At 35.4% G+C, this 16,933-nt stretch overlaps 2 protein-coding genes across 2 annotated transcripts; both read left to right on the forward strand.

Annotated features, from left to right (window-relative positions):
* The first annotated feature begins 235 nt into the window (after positions 1-235).
* Positions 236-7,956, forward strand: LOC127635203 (flap endonuclease 1). Its single transcript, XM_052115071.1, has 12 exons — positions 236-340; positions 595-704; positions 1,322-1,424; positions 1,779-1,881; positions 2,006-2,069; positions 2,152-2,261; positions 2,449-2,585; positions 2,747-2,813; positions 2,942-3,073; positions 4,720-4,871; positions 5,341-5,455; positions 7,515-7,956. Exons 2-12 carry the CDS (start codon positions 623-625, stop codon positions 7,590-7,592), a joined length of 1,143 nt encoding a protein of 380 aa, XP_051971031.1. The 5' UTR covers positions 236-340; positions 595-622; the 3' UTR covers positions 7,593-7,956.
* A 448-nt stretch (positions 7,957-8,404) lies between these two features.
* Positions 8,405-12,726, forward strand: LOC127635326 (myelin-associated glycoprotein-like). Its single transcript, XM_052115269.1, has 7 exons — positions 8,405-8,547; positions 8,698-9,078; positions 9,599-9,916; positions 10,260-10,523; positions 10,752-10,845; positions 11,060-11,120; positions 11,322-12,726. Exons 1-7 carry the CDS (start codon positions 8,484-8,486, stop codon positions 11,532-11,534), a joined length of 1,395 nt encoding a protein of 464 aa, XP_051971229.1. The 5' UTR covers positions 8,405-8,483; the 3' UTR covers positions 11,535-12,726.
* Positions 12,727-16,933: the final 4,207 nt, after the last annotated feature.

Raw genomic sequence — 16,933 nt, forward strand, 5'->3', positions numbered from 1 at the left:
CCGTTAAAAAAATCTTTATTATTATATATTTTTTTATTAATTTGATATATCTTCTCGTTATGAATGCGTTTTGTATTCGCTCTTTCCACTCATGATTTGTAAATTCATACAAATAAAATTGAAAGATACAAAATCGATCCGATCGACATGCGTTTCTGTTTTTCTTCCTCGCGAAGGCTAAGCTGAATGATTTGAGAAATCGATTCGGTCGCGTTCCAATGGTCGCGATGATGAATTTGATTATTAATGCCTGTTGGTGGATTTCGCGCGAAATAAGCGCTGTCCCTCGCGCATGCGAATACCAGTGTATCACTAAACAGAGCAGCCCATATTTTCATTGGTAAGGTTTCTTTTATGTCAGTTATTTACAATTTATTAGAAACGCACGACGTTGAAGCAGAAATGCGACATGTGGATAACCCGCGTATTGAAGAAATTTAGGGGTTTCAAAGCTTCATAATAACTGTTGATCCATTCTCTATTATCGCTGGTGCGGTTCCTATATTGGTCTCAGTTTCAAATGTCGGGTCTTATCGATTAACAACGCTTTCATGTGTCATATTGACTACCAAGTTGTTTTCTTATATTATTTAGGTGTTTGGAAGTCCCACAGTTAATCGCAATGGGAATTCACGGGCTTGCGAAGCTGATTGCAGATCACGCGCCTTCGGCCATCAAGGATCAAGACATCAAAAACTATTTTGGTGAGCCATTCTTTGTGTGTGTTTTCTGGGTGAATCTCACGAAGACGAGGTCATATATCACTTACCTTAAAGTACATCTCCTCAAAATACAATTTAAGTGTGTTTTCTGACCGTTTAGAATGTTTGCTTTGTGACGTCATATTCATAACAATGAAACACATTATAATTTCTAATGTATTTGGATATTTTGCCATTGAGTGTAATAATTATTCACATTTCTGCTTATTTGTTATAAGTAATATTTTTTTATTTAATTAAATTCAGTATAAAGCTAAGGAAATGTAGCAAATTGCCCTATGATTATTTTAGTTTTATTTTGATAAATTAAAACAAATCAAACCATTTTAGATGTTTTTTTTATTATTATTATTGTTAAAAATAACTTTTAAAGGAAATCGCTTTTAGGTTCTTTTTTATTTGTATTACGTTGACAGTAATGTGTCCATGCAAAAAATCTAAATGGTCCTAATATAGGCCTCATTTGAAACTTAATCAAATTAAAGAAAAATGTAGTTTATTCTTTTGATTTTGGTGTGACATTTTCTTGCCATTCTGTTTGTTTATATGGGTAGTATTTTTTTAAAACAATGAATGTTCTTATTTTGATATGAATATAGGGAGGAAAATCGCCATTGATGCATCCATGTGCATCTATCAGTTTTTGATTGCGGTCAGACAGGACGGTAATGTTTTGCAGAATGAAGATGGCGAGACCACCAGGTGTGTCCAGTTATCTTCTACCACCTGTCCATGTTTAGAAGTTAGAACGACACATTACATACCTGCGTTAAAACATGTTGTTTTGGTTAAAGCTGTTGTGCTGAGAGTAATGGATGTGATCATAACGTAAAACTGTTTCCTCATGGTGGAACCTGGTTCATGTCTAGATTGTGTCTTATCCCAATCCAATTTCTAATCAACTTCCACCCCTCACTCTGTCCTCTCTACCTCTACTATCCTATTAATAAAAAGGGCTGAAAGTAGTTTTTTTTTTTTTAACTTCTAACGTTTCATAAACCACATGCCAATTTACATTATAACATTAAGTGCATATTTGCCCGCTTGTCTCCCTAGCCACCTAATGGGCATGTTCTACAGGACCATCCGAATGCTGGAAAGTGGCATCAAGCCAGTATATGTGTTTGATGGGAAACCTCCTCAGCTGAAGTCAGGAGAGGTGCTTCAGAGTTTCATAATCACTTTATCAATAAAATAATTGGGGAGTGACGAATGGTATAGGTATGTTAACTATGCAGGACAGCATTCAATTGTTTTAAATTATTCCCTTTTTTCCCATGCAGCTGGAGAAGAGAGGAGAAAGAAGAGTGGAGGCTGAGAAACTTTTAGCTCAGGCTCAAGAAGCAGGTACAGACACTCTCAAAACAGCACTAAAAAAATAATAATAATCTTGTATCTTTTGTCCTGACAAGATGCTCCTTTCTCACAGGTGAACAGGAGAACATTGAAAAGTTTAGCAAGCGCTTAGTAAAGGTCACCAAACAACACAACGAGGAATGCAAGCAGCTTCTCACTCTAATGGGAGTGCCATACATTGAGGTACCTCTTCAGCTGCCTGTGGTCATTTACATACAATTAAAAAAAAAAACCATCACACATAATTCAAGCATTTGATGCATAGCTCCTCTTTACACAGTAATACAGTAAATGAGATGTACTTATAATTGTTTATGTTTGAGAAATGTGTGCACTCACATCAGAGATAAATGTGATGTTTCATTTTAAGGCTCCATGTGAGGCTGAGGCTAGCTGTGCTGCTCTGGTAAAAGCAGGCAAGGTGTACGGAACAGCAACAGAAGATATGGATGGTCTGACATTTGGAACATCAGTCCTGTTGAGACATTTAACTGCCAGTGAAGCAAAGTATGAACACATGCAAATTAAATTTTATGCAGATGCACATGTGTTATTTATCTGCCTTGATATGGAACCATTTGGACATGCACAGGCAGATTTAAAATCTGAGACTATTATGTAACTTTTTTTTTTTTTTTTTCCTTTTTCTTTTTTCTTCTAAATTTAAGAAAGCTCCCTATACAGGAGTTTCATTTTAGTCGTATTCTGCAAGAAATGGGTCTGACACACCAGCAGGTAAGACATGCCTTATTTCAATTACTACTGAGGCAGTTCTTCTCTTAACTTCTGTTCATTAATAGATCTGCCCTGTGTAGATGATACAATTCGTTCTAATTGCTGGTATATTTCAATGTCGTCTTCAGTTCATAGACCTATGTATCCTGCTGGGATGTGACTACTGTGGCACTATAAAAGGAATTGGACCCAAGAGAGCCATTGACCTCATTAAACAGCACGGTTCTATTGAAGAGATTCTTGAGAACATTGACCCCAATGTAAGTGTATTTGCAGAGTTCGTATGTGTGAGTAACTGCAGCCAGTGGAGTTCTTGTGACCCCGTAGGGAGTAGGTGCACTATGCAGACTGCGTAATATGCATATAGGGAGCAGCGGTACCGTAATACTACAGTAACGGTAGTAATGCTACATTGAAGCTGAATAATAACAAGAAACTGACCGTGTATTCAAATGGTCCCTTACCACAGCCTTCACAGTTTTAGCAATAAATGCTTTTTGAATTATAAATAATAAAAAGGGTATATCCTTTCTTATATGGGGAGAACAGCCCTCTACATTGCAAGTAAATTTCACACTATGTGACCAAAAAACATCTGTTATTAGCTACTGACAAGTAAATATTAACATCTCACTCTCTTGAGATCATATGAAGATGAACCACTGCTCAAGTGCTCTGATGTGCATGCTGTCTACAGAAGCTTGCACCAGACTCCCACAAAAATATAAACAAGGTATAAACTTATTAATTTTGTGAATGCAAAGCGCTCCAGTTTCACTTAATGGCCATATAATGGCAAATGTCCGTGGTCATTGTGGGTTTATTCACGCAGTGTTAATAACACAAAGTGAGACAGAGGAATTAATGCCTTAAGAGCCTTAAAATAATGTGTGAAAGTGAAGAATTAAATATTTTACTATTGCATAATATAATATAATAGCTGTACAGGTTGGCTGGGTTACAAAAGAAAACAAAATATTGAAAAAGTCCAATGGATCAACAGTAAATCAGACAAATAAGAGCGATATATATTTTAGTTATTTAGACATATTTAGATTTTTGAATAAATAAATATGTCTAAATTTAAATAAATGACTTTGTATGGTAATTAATCATCATAGTCCTAAAACAGGAAATTAATCATCATAATCACAATTATTTGTTTGACAATTCATTGTCAGCCAAATTTCACAATCGTGACCCCTAATTTTCATTATTAAGTTCCTACCTTGTTAATGGTTTTGTTAAAAATGTGTAAAATTTCAAACAGTGACAAAAGCTTGTATCGTTATTACAAATGAGATTTCATGACATCATATAAATTGATAGAATATAAAATTTTTATATTTGTAAAAATATAAAATGTGATTTAAATCATAAAGCAAAATATATTTTTTTACAATATACTATATTGTGTGAATATATATGAAGAGGCCCCCTCTCTCAGTTTCCATAATATCTTTTTTAGTTGCATTATTCTTGCATGTCGTCAAATGTCTGGAAAAATGTACTAGCCAATGATGGTTTTTTTTCACTCCAACATGATCGTAGAGGGTTGTATAATAAATTTTATTTCTTTGAATATTTATCTATAAAGATACATCTGTGTTGGTTTATATGTTTGTTTGTTTTTTCTTCTTCATTATTTACTTTATTTAAATTTATTTTTTCTCTTCACTTGTACTTGTCTTTATGACTCCGTGTCTGTACTCGTACATTGTTGGATCTGTGTAATTTTGTGCATCTTATCAAACATTTATATTGAACCTTCTGTTTTTCAATAACACAACTTTTGGCACCCTAGATAAACGACTTCTACCTCCAATCTTCATCTTTTATCAAGGCTGGGTGTCTTTAAAATATTGTGTGTCTTTAAAATATTGTGTGTCTTTGGTTTGTCCTGCAGAAACACCCAGCTCCAGAGGATTGGCTGTATAAAGAGGCTCGGGGGCTCTTTTTGGAGCCTGAGGTCGTGGACGGCAGCTCTGTTGAGCTCAAGTGGAATGAACCTGACGAGGAGGGACTGATTCAGTTCATGTGTGCTGATAAACAGTTCAGGTATATATTGAATTAAACATCTCTAATCTTCACAAAGAAGCCTGTGTGCAGACAGATATTTCCCTTCTATTTGTAAACAGCTGTATTATTGCCAACTTAAAGGGGAGTCACACAGATAATATAATAAAAATACATTTGGTGAAATAAAGCTAATTTAAACTTTATTAAGAGAAACAAGGATCTCTATGGGTTGAAAAAAAAATTAAACCAATATTTTCACATGAAGGTGCAACACTAATAATAACAAAGGAGAGGTGAACTTAATTCACAGAGAGCAGTAAAGCATAGTAAACATGCTACTTTTTATAACACACCCCCAAACATATCATTTAAACAATCCTTTCAACTGATCAAAATGGTCCTATACTGCCACTAGAGGACAGGGAGAGCAACAGGGGTTGTAATGTGATGTCTGTAATAAATGTTTGAAAAAAGTTGTCCCAGATGTGTATAACTTATTTGTTGTCAGTGAGGACCGCATCCGAAATGGCTGCAAGAAGATTATGAAGAGTAGACAAGGAAGCACCCAGGGCAGGCTCGACACATTCTTTTCTGTTACTGGATCAATCTCCTCTAAACGCAAGGTAAGGGGACATAATATCTGCTTGTTAAAGATTGTGTAGAGCCAGGCTCAGCAACTTTGTGTGCCACTATCAGCAAATGGAAGATTCATTGGTATGCAAGCAAAAGCAAAATTATAATATTATAATAAAAAATTATATGTAAAGTTTTAATTTATTCAAAAATAAAGTTTCTCGAGTCGCCATGCGAGGGTCGGACCTGTGAACGACGAGCTCTGCGCAATTGCTAGTTTTGAATTATTTTTGTATCATAAACTGGTGAGAATACGATACACCCTGTTATTTAACTATTCTAAGAAGTCAACATGTCAAAGAATTCCCAATCCTCGGGCTCTGGAGATAATAAAAGCCTATTTACCTGCCCACAGCAAGCGATGCCTTTCATAGAGACAATGGGGTGGTGAGTAAGCCATTTGGTGATATTTCACGGTGCCTCCAAGCGATCTTGTCTCGCTAAACATACACTTGACTGTCTGAAGAAGCTGGGTGCCTTTGTTTCTTTTTGCTTGGTTTCCAAATGAGATGCAAAATTTGCTCTCATCAGAAAAGAGGACTTTGGACCACTGAGCAACAGACCAGTTCTTTTTTTCTTTAGCCCAGGTAAGACGTTTGACATTTGAAACCCATGTCCAGGACCCGTCTGTGTGTGGTGGCTCTTGATGCAGTAACTCCAGCCTCAGTCCACTCCTTGTGAAGCTCCCCCACACATTTGAATGGCCTTTTCCTGACAATCCTCTCCAGGCTACGGTCATCCCTGCTGCTTGTGCACCTTTTTCTTCCACACTTTTCCCTTCCACTTAACTTTCTATTAATGTGCTTTGATACAGCACTTTGAGAACATCCAACTTCTTTTGCAATTACCTTTTGAGGCTTTCCCTCCTTGTGGAGGGTGTCAATGATGGTTTTCTGCACAACTGTCAGGTCAGCAGTCTTCCCCATGATTGTGAATTCAACTGAACCAGACTGAGAGACCATTTAAAGGCTCAGGAACCCTTTGCAGGTGTTTAGCTGATTAGAGTGTGACACTTTGAGCCTACAATACTGAACCTTTTCACAATATTCAAATTTTCTGAGATTCTGAATTTGGGGTTTTCATAAGCTGTAAGCCATAATCATCAAAATTATATCAAATAAAGGCTTGAAATATCTTACTTTGTTTGTAATGAGTCTATATAATATATTAGTTTCACCTTTTTAAGTTGAATTACTGAAATTAATGAACTTTTGCACGATATTCTAATTTTTCGAGTTTCACCTGTATACACTGTCATTATGATTCAAAATGAACAGTTAATCTTATAACTGTTTCTATAAACTACAGATTCATATCCACTCAATTGATAAGCTATATATTGTAATATTTTCATGTAAGAGTGTCTGGGCCCCCAATGCAGTTTTGTAAAGACTATTTAGACTTTTTAGGATTTTGATTTCTCTTCTTTTTTGGAAATTCAAAAAAATTTGCAAATGTGATTCAATATCGTGATAAATATTGATATCGAATGATATGAAAAATATCGTGATAATATTTTTGCCATATCGCCCAGTCCTAGGGTCACAGCTCTTCTGATAAGGCGTTTCATCAATATCATGTGGTCAGTGGCGAATGATCTCACTTGACACCAAAAAGGCTTTGATATGGTAGAATGGGAATGTAAATTGTGAGGGTTAAATGTTGATTTCTGTTTTTTATTGTTTAATAGTTGAATCAATAAAAAAATTGAATTACCAAAAAAAAGAAATTCAATAAATATAGATGTATTTCTCAGACCATATTTAATTAATTGCACAACTGAAAAAGGATAATAAAATAGTTTCTTCACTAAAAATGTTTAGTTTCTCACCTCTGCATGTCAAACTTGTATGTTTTGCACAAGTAATGTTTAGATCATTGCATACTTGCCATTACAGAATTGTGAAAATACTTTTAGAACTGTGACATTAGATTTTGGCACATGCCTATTTTTGTCTTTTAATCTGTGAATTCCTTCATTATAAAAATGTCTATTTACTAATGATTTTATTTTGTATGCTAATTTTGTCACGTTACTTATTTTCACAGGAGCCGGAAATAAAGGGCTCTGCCAAGAAGAAGCAGAAGACAAGTGCAAAACCAGGCAAATTCAAAAAGGGCAAATAAAAGATTTCATTCAGATGAGAAGTTCAGAGTCATACTGAGAATCAAAACATAACATTGCCTTTGAAAATATTTAATAAACTTTTAGGATTTTTTTTTTAAAATACCCTGTTTTCTGTTTACATTATATCTTGAATAAAGAAAACAAATGAATGAAAATGTGTTTTGTTTATTTGGTTTGTTTGGCATACATACTGCCTCGTTTTAGGAGGACACTGTCACAGTTTTAAGAACAAATATTTTTTTTTCTTTTGGGGTTTGAACTCCGATCCAGAATGTTTGTGCTATAATGCCACATTATTGTAGTGGTAATATTAATTAACTCTATGGCAAAGTCACTTTGCTGTTGGGATGAAAAGCAGCTTTGCTAATGAGGATGGAAACGGGCCACTCTTCTTTATGTACAATAAACAGTGCTAAATGTTATTTAATATTATACCTGTCATTTTAATTTTATTTAGATGCATAAATTGAAGAGTGTTTTACACATTGTAGACTTGTTGGGTGGTTAATTTCTATGTATTTATTTGTTGATGTTAACTGATATACTTGTTGAAACCACAGTCCAGGAAAGGGTTAACCTCCATTATTACTGTCAGAAAATATTTGCTGAATACTGAAGTTACAGGAGATCATTCTAGACTTCTCCTTTTCTTTGACAGACTACTGCTGTAGGTAAGCCTTCTCTGTCTAATACAGTTTTGTATTCAGTTGATGAGGCATCATTAAAAAATGCTCACCTTGTAGTTAATAGATGAGAATGCATTTATAAAATCAAATTAGGGTACATAAACACATTTAAGTGTCTAAAAATGTGTAGCATCCATGTGTCGCTCTAGAATGCGTTTACAATGTTGAGAACTGAAGTGTTTTTGTGTTCGTAGAGATCTTGAGATGTCTGTCTTTCCATTCATGTTTTTTCTGTTCTTCACATCGAAGCAGCTACATTCATCCTCAGGTGAGTTCTTAGTGTCACACTGAAACTAAAGTGATCAGAAAGAATTCTTATTGCATGATTTGCGTTACATCACAATAATTTAGTAAAAATAAATGGTAGTGTCTTAAAAGGTACCTTACAAATGATGTGTGCATTATTTTCTGTTTTCAGAAACACCTACATTTAATGCAGTATTGCCCAAGCGTGTAAAAGCACTGAGTGGTTCTTGTGTGCAGATCCCTTGTAAATTCAACGTGTCTGATTTTGAAAGCAAATTGAAGACTGCAGACAGTATTTTTGCTTGCTGGCTAAAGAATACAGATCGTTTCAACCTAAAGAAACCAGACAACATAGTTTTCAATGGTAGTCAAAACATCATCAGAGGATTTAGTCAAATAGATTTGCTTGGAAATGTTAGTCAGCGTGAATGCACCACTGTTTTCTATGACATCAGGAAGAATCATTCAGACAACTACTACTTCAGACTGCAAATGGAGCCAAATATTTTCAGAGCAACATTTATATACAGTCCAGTCAACATTGTTGTCTCAGGTAAAATTCAAATTAAAAATATGTTTTGCTTTTATGATATATTAAAAACTAATTTCTAATATAGGAAATATATCCTTGAAATTAAATGTGGATACATTTTGTAATTTGTATTCTTTGTGTTATTGTTTATCTTTGTTACATGCCTGAAAATTGTATTAACCCTGACCTTGTTTACACAAAAAAAAATTGTTAAATTAAATGATTGTAAAAAGGATGTTTTTTTTGTTGTTGTTGTTTTTTTGATTATCACTGGCAATTTACTGTGAAAACTTTATAATATTTAAAAAGACATACATTTTTTGTTGTAATTATTTCCATATGAAATAGGCTGTGAATGGCTGTGAAGAACTATACGACAATTCTAGATGTACCCGTTTGACCCATTTGCTAATTACGCTTAAGATCTTATTTTCATTATCAGTTATGTATGTACATCAGGTCAGTGTTTATGTGTTCTAAGTGTTGTGTATGATTCCTTTAATTTAACAGTACATTTTACAGTGTTCTCTTTGTTCTGTAGATGTGCCACAGCCACCTGAACTTAAACCCAATGATCTACAGGAAGTGATGGAGGGCACAATGGTCAATGTAAGCTGCTCTGCTGAAGCCCCCTGTCCCAAACAACCTCCTTCATTATTCTGGTCAAACATCCCCAATTCTCCCATCATTACAACACAGTTACAGGAGAAACATGATAAAACCCAGTTAGTGTTTTCCCAAATGACCTTCAATGCTTTTTACATGGATCACAGAAAGAACATCTCCTGCACTGTTACATATCCAAGAAATACATCTAATGACACAACTGTGGAAACCAGCATGATGCTGCGAGTACTGTGTAAGAGATTTGGAGTAATTTAGCTGTTTTATAATCATTATTAACACCGGATCTGTAATGTTACATGTATGATGTTACTTAGTCAAAAGATTTATGTATGGAGAGGTGGTGGTGTAGTGGTCTAAGCACATAACTGGTAATCAGAAGGTTGCTGGTTCGAGCCCCACAGCCACCACCATTGTGTCCTTGAGCAAGGCACTTAACTCCAGGTTGCTCCGGGGGGATTGTCCCTGTAATAAGTGCACTGTAAGTCGCTTTGGATAAAAGCGTCTGCCAAAAATGCATAAATGTAAATGTATGTATGAATGATCTACAAAGAAATGTTTCTTCTTTTGCCCCAAAGTTCCTCCAAAGGAAACTCATGTCATCATTGAGCCATCTGCTTCAGTCTCTGTTGGCACTAATGTGATTTTGACCTGCAAAAGCAAAGCCAGTCCATCAAATTACATGAACTACACCTGGTACAAAGATGGAGAGCAGAAACATCTAGATTTTGGAGAGCAAATTACCTTAAATGCAAGTAGAACCAGTGGAGGCCGGTATTTCTGCATGGCAAAGAACAAACATGGATCCCAGAAGTCACTTGCGGTCCAACTGATCGTGGAAGGTCAGTTTAAAAAAGACATTTGACACTTAGTTTTAATGGTTGGAATGTAGATGAGGGGTGCTGCTTGCTTTCATATTACTAAATTAAAAAGAACACCACTTTTATTGTATTGTTTGCTAAGCATTAACTAAGGATTATGAGTAGCCCCAATTTTACTGTTAGACCTCATTTGACATTGTTTGCAATGCTAAATCATTTTGAATCATTATTTCAACTGGTTTATTTTAGGATCATCCAACTCCTTCGTACCTTTGATCGCAGGTTGTGTCGGAGGAGTTTCAGCTTTACTCGTGTTGTTTTTACTGGCAATGATTTTCAGAAGGTACGTAGAGTTAGAGACTGCCACATTGTTTCAAAAGTGATTGTTTTGTTTACTGTCATTTTTTGAGTGTAAAGAATAGGCATCAAATCTTAAAGGAGTTGTTCATTTCCTTTAAAAAAAAATCTTTGGACAATTGGAGCTATCAAGTTTCAATTTCCAACAAAAATAAATATGTTGTCCATTGTAGTATTATATGGATTTCTTATTTACACAGATTACTTCTAGCAAAGGCATCCAATAAATCCATTATTTTGGAATCTGACCTCTCAGATCAGGTGTGTTCAACACTCATGCAGCAGATTGTATTTTTGCCATTACTACAGTAATAGTAACTGTCATTAGCAGATATCAATACTCTAATGTGCATTTTGTACTATTAGAGGAACATAGTGTATTATTTACAGAAAGTGAAAAGTGAGAACAGTGGATTCACAGTAATAATGATCATGTGACTTTTTGCTTTTTTTGGGGACCAGAAAAAACAAGTGCAGATCAGCTCGATTTATGCTAATAGTGCTATCATGACAAGTGAGGAGCAAGAGATGCCAAAAGATGAGAATGATGAAATCCACTATGGAGAGATTGAATTTCAAAACCTCAAAACCAACTGCACCCCAATGAAAAACCCAGATGAAGAAACTGTGTATGCCTTGGTTTGCAGGGCAGAGAAAGAGATTAACCAGAATTAGTCTGCATCAGTTAAACATAGGTTACGAATGAACAGTAGTATGTTTTGTCAGATTACATCTGTTCTGTCAGATAAGTGTATTGTAGGAAGATAATATTTAGCAACTTTAGTTTAATTAGGATAAAAATCAGAATTTAACTGTGATTTTAAAAGTATAGGACAAAACTTTTATACTGTATTTCCTATCTGTGTAATATTGTTTGTTATATGTCTCACTGGGCTGATATTCATTATATCCTTCTCTAGACAGATTGTCACATAGTTTGTGAAGCTAGTCTGTGAAGGCATAATTTTTGTCGTTTGGAACGCAGTGCCTGTAAAAAACAAAATTCTTCCCATTCAACCAGTTGTGTTCAACATTAAGGCACACATCAGACTTAAAGTGTGCATTGATACATGGCAATCATTAATATCACTCCTGATATAACACTTCTTGCTGAAACAAATGCAGGCACTCCCAGTAAAGATGTAATTTGATTTAGTTAAAAATAGTCTTTCCATGAATGCAGGGGTGTACTTCTGTGCAATTCAAGTTTGTTTGCATGTATATGATTTGATAAAATGATTTCTGTTTTATATCTACACAGGTTTTTGGATTTTATTATAGATGTAAATCTTACAAAGCTTGTTTTAAACCTTCTCCACTAATCCTTTCATTTTCCTTCTCTAACTAATTAGTTCTTAATTTATTCCACTGCTACTGTATTTCCTGAGACAGTCAACATCTGAGTGATGAGGCCCTGCATGTCTTTTCACTCTCATCAGAATGCTCTTTAATTCTGACATTTGTATTTAGTGCATAGTCATGGATGAACAAAATCATTGCATACCAAGAAGAGTAATAAATGTAACTTTACAATTGTTTAGAACAATGTATGCGTTATAGAAAATATTGTGTAGATTAGATTTATATAAATGTGGCTATTTAAATATGATTGATTAATTTGTGTTTTTCATACTACATTGGAGCCAGAAACTAAGGGCTCTGGCAAAAAAAAAAAAAAAAAAAAAAAGTGCTAATGGAAGAGATTTCAGCCAGAGCTGATTGTGCCCTACTGATTGTTGATTGCTCCTAATTGTACAGTCAAGTTATTTGACATTGAGGAACACACAATGTGAACAATATTTCTCTTGTAATTAACTTGCTGCAAAGTTTTATTAGTGTATATTGTATTTGCTGCACTGTCATAAATAAAGACCATTATCTCATAAAAGCAGGGTGTGTTCTGTTTTTGTTGGATTGTTTTGCTCATGTGCTGCTTTGATTCGACAGAACTCTGTAGTTTATAGAATTCTGAAATGAGAGAAACAGAAGACATGACTATATATACTTTTCTAGTACTGAAATTTTTAATATTGACGTATATTTTACATTGAATAAAGTAGATGTTTGCATTGAAGATTTATATATTTTTATTATTTATTTATTTTGACTAGAGTGGTTTGTTAATTCTTCTTTTTATTTGTTAATATTAAATGCATTACCTGCCGAAACCACAAAGGGGAACTGCTGGAAAAGGTTAATCTCCTCTCCACTTCTGTGTCTGAACATTTTTGCATACTGATTGTAAAAGGTACAAGAAGTCTGTAACAAAACCATTATGCACTTCTGCTTTACCTTGAGTGACAGACCATACTGATTGTTTGATTATACATGCAGAAGAATTGAAATGACATGAGTTTGAATCTAGGATTTATCCTATCGTAGTTCTGAAATTCCACAATGTCATAAATGGAAAGACGTTGGTGCCAGTGAGTCTAACATCTGGACAATAAATTTAACAGAGACTTGTCTAGATCCCATATGACTTGAAAACTTTTCTGCAAAGAGGCCCTAAGTTCAAAGGTCAAAGCAATAAAAGACAGAACACATACTCTGGGAGTTCCCGAGAGACTCGGGACAAACAAGATTCTGTCCACTGATATAAACCGATTTGCTTCACTTATCAGATCACGTGACATCGTGACCATGGTTGAGCAAACAGCATCTTATAAGGGACATTTCTTAATCCAAAAACATCTCACACAAAGTCACAGTTCTTTGCTGAATCAACCTTCTAAAATGAACAGAATGCATTTAAATCCCCAGTTAATACAATACCTAGGCTTGCTAGGCATTCTGACAATGGCTTTGAACTGTGGTAACTTATATAACTGACAAATTAATGATTATAGTCTGATGTACCTCTTTAAAATGTGTGTAATGTTTCATCCATGTTGTATAACCCATGAATTAAATTAAGTATTATTTTGTAACCAGGGATTTTCATGTTTTGTTACCTACATATATAACATCCATGAAAAAAATTTCATGTTTAGTATGTAGGCGTTCGCGGGCTTATGCAGAGGAAGCTGATGACAACGAATATCATGTCTCTTGTACCATTCTCAAGATATAAAAGCTCATGATTAAATATGCACTATTTTTGAGTGGGACATTTTTAAGAGTCTGAAACAAAGGACCATAACTCAACTGTCGGAAAAGATAGCCCATGTCACTCTGAAAAGTCACTTCTGACTGGCGCAGGACACCTTTGGGGATGCAGCCAATTTCAATTTCAGTTCGCTCTTGCCTCTTCTCTCTTCATCCTCTCTTCTCGTGGCTCTTGAGGCTCTTCGGCTCTCTGCTCTTCTGCCTGTGCATGCTTCGTCTGGTCACTCCGCTGAAGGCTAGGTCCTCGCCATGTGAGGTCCAAGGAAGCTCGGGACTCGACGTCCCAAGAAAACTCATCACTCTACGACCTCGCTTCAAAGCTAACCCCATAATTCATATAGACAAAATCATTCATACAGAAATCCAAAACATTGATGGAACAAACTTTCGACCAAGAACCAAGGAAACACCAAAGACATGCAAGTACATCTACAATATTGTGCTCAAAGTGCTGGTGTATTAATTAAATAATTTGGGTAATCCGATAGCAAATTGATGTAGACTCAAAGAAGGATAAATAGTTCTTAAGGTATTGTCAACAGACTCTATAAAGTTCATTTTCACTGTACTGATCATTTATTTCACTTTCTGTCACTCTGTACACCAACCTATCTCATGTATATATGTGTTAGATTATATTTATGTTTAGAATTGTAATAAAGTTTGTCTGTGTTCAAAGATGATTTGACTGTGGTATATTTTGATAAATAATCTTGCTTCAAAGCTGTACCTAAATATGTGTGATATTATTTTCAATAAGCCATGAGAATAATATCACTCCAATAAGTGAATTAATCATAATTCACTAATTAAAGCTAATTCCTTACAGTAGAAATTGTGAGACATTGTATTACAATGTTAATGGTCGAGAATCTATTAAGACAAATAATCTAGTTATTTGACATTTATCTAATTTATAATGGTTGTTGAACATGACAAATTCCATTATACATTTAATTACCTAATAAGGTGCAATAAGGACAGTTTAATTTAGTCCATAGCTCACATACTTCAAGACCCTAAATTCCTTTCTAAATTTAGCATACCAAAAATCCTTACATATAATGATGTGAGAATGAGGGCAATTTAAATTTCACTTCTAAATTTCACATTTCCTTTATTCCCTACATGATGTAGGTATAGTGTTAAATTTAACCAAATGTAAAAATATTAACGTTGTATAACAAATAGGAATAAAAATGCTTGATTAAAAAAGTATTAATTATTAAAAATATAACAGGGGACATGTCAGAATATGTAAGCCTTTTTAGAGGTGCAAATAAAATGTGTCACTCTAGAAAGCCAGTCCATCAAATTACATGAACTACACCTGGTACAAAGATGGACATGACTCACCACTAGCTTGGAAAAATAGGATTTCCTTCATTGCAACACACACTGGGCAGTATTTCTGTGTGGCACAGAATAAACAAGGCAACCAGTCCTCAACAGTGGTCAAGCTGGAAATTAAGTATAAGTTTGGCACTGGCATTTGACATACTGTTTTGTTTCTGTTTAGGTTGATATGGATGCAGATTAGGCCTATATGTAAATTAAGCTTGCATTGAGTTTTTATATGCCAACCTCAATTCTGAGTATTTGAAGCACCACCTTTCTGTACTGCTCACAGGTCTACGTGACATGGCATATTTGTGGATTGCTGGTTGTGTGGGAGGAATTTTGGTTTTACTTCTGGTTTCTCTGCTTCTTTTCATCATGAGATACAAAAAAAACAACAAACAGCCAGCTTTATTTGCCTAGTTTTTCATGTCATTTTAAAAATCAGATTTTTCAAGTTTGATTACAATTTGAACAACATTTTCATGCTAGAAAGGTCCCAGTAAAAGCACTGGTGAATTAAACTTCAATTGGGTTCACTCCAACTCCCGTCTTCGTCTCTCCTTCCATCCAAAGCATGACAGAAGACTCAATCACCAACATAAACCCAGTGCCTTTTTTATTTGGACCAAGGGAATCGTTCTCTGGAGGAGTACGTGTTTGACATTTGTGAGTTAGCTAATGAGGTTGACTTTAATGACGTGGCCCCTAAGGACCTTTTTTGCTGTGGACTAAACAAGCCTGTCAAATCCCTTATGCCTCATGGCCAAATCATATGGACTCTGATCCAGTTAATTGATTTTGTGCTGTTGTTGAGCAGTTCATCTTTCACAGTTGGTGTGACTGAGGACCTTGGCACTCCTACATTGAACACAGCCAGAGTCCACGGCCACGCCTAACACAGTCCACAAGCCAGCGCCCACGCCTGCCATGGTCCACGAGCCATCACCCAGGCCTGCGACACCTCCCTGGCCTCCGGACCCCGCCCCCTTTCTGGGACCGCCTCCCTTGCCTCTGGACCCTGCACCCCTCCTAGAACTGCCTCCCTGGCCTCCGGACCCTACCCTATTTTTTGGGGGCATTGAGAGCTGCCCCTTGGAGGGGGTACTGTCATGTCTGCCTGCTCCTATCTACTTGAATGGGGAAAGACCGAAACTTCCAAAATGTTTGGTCGATATTATGATAAAAGGACATATTTCATATCAGCTGTAAAATCTGGCAATAATGTTTAGATTCATTTTGTTTTTTTATATCTCAAATCATGTTAAAAACACTGTTTATCAATATGGTCCAGCTAGTGCACGTTCTTGAGTTAACTGATGGGCGATGTCTGTATCTGAAATGAGATGAGAGAATGTTTCACTTTGCAAGTATATAAAGAGTACTTTTAATTCTGAATTGTGAACTTTAAAAAACATGAATATTCAGACCTCACATTCTTATGGGAAAAATGCTTTCATGCCTTACTATTCACTCCTTAATATTGCATGTAGGTAAGAATTTATTTCCATAGTCTTGAAACCTATAAATTCCTCTTTGAAGAAACATTGTGGGTCTGGGTCAGATAAAGACTCTTGAAAGCAAGTCTCTTGTTGTGGTCAAACAGTTTACTTTGCTCAAATTTACAC

This window comes from Xyrauchen texanus, chromosome 42 (genome assembly GCF_025860055.1).
Source record: "Xyrauchen texanus isolate HMW12.3.18 chromosome 42, RBS_HiC_50CHRs, whole genome shotgun sequence".
Taxonomy (NCBI): Eukaryota; Metazoa; Chordata; class Actinopteri; order Cypriniformes; family Catostomidae; genus Xyrauchen; species Xyrauchen texanus.

Bases quoted from the DNA above. Each gene is read 5' to 3' on its own strand.
- LOC127635203 (XM_052115071.1), top strand. From the start codon at position 623: ATGGGAATTCACGGGCTTGCGAAGCTGATTGCAGATCACGCGCCTTCG. The intron at 2,262-2,448 runs GTACCTCTTCAG...TTTCATTTTAAG, and splicing joins TGGGAGTGCCATACATTGAG to GCTCCATGTGAGGCTGAGGC. The intron at 2,586-2,746 runs GTATGAACACAT...TCTAAATTTAAG, and splicing joins TTAACTGCCAGTGAAGCAAA to AAAGCTCCCTATACAGGAGT.
- LOC127635326 (XM_052115269.1), top strand. From the start codon at position 8,484: ATGTCTGTCTTTCCATTCATGTTTTTTCTGTTCTTCACATCGAAGCAG. The intron at 10,524-10,751 runs GTCAGTTTAAAA...GGTTTATTTTAG, and splicing joins GGTCCAACTGATCGTGGAAG to GATCATCCAACTCCTTCGTA. The intron at 11,121-11,321 runs GTGTGTTCAACA...TTTGGGGACCAG, and splicing joins AATCTGACCTCTCAGATCAG to AAAAAACAAGTGCAGATCAG.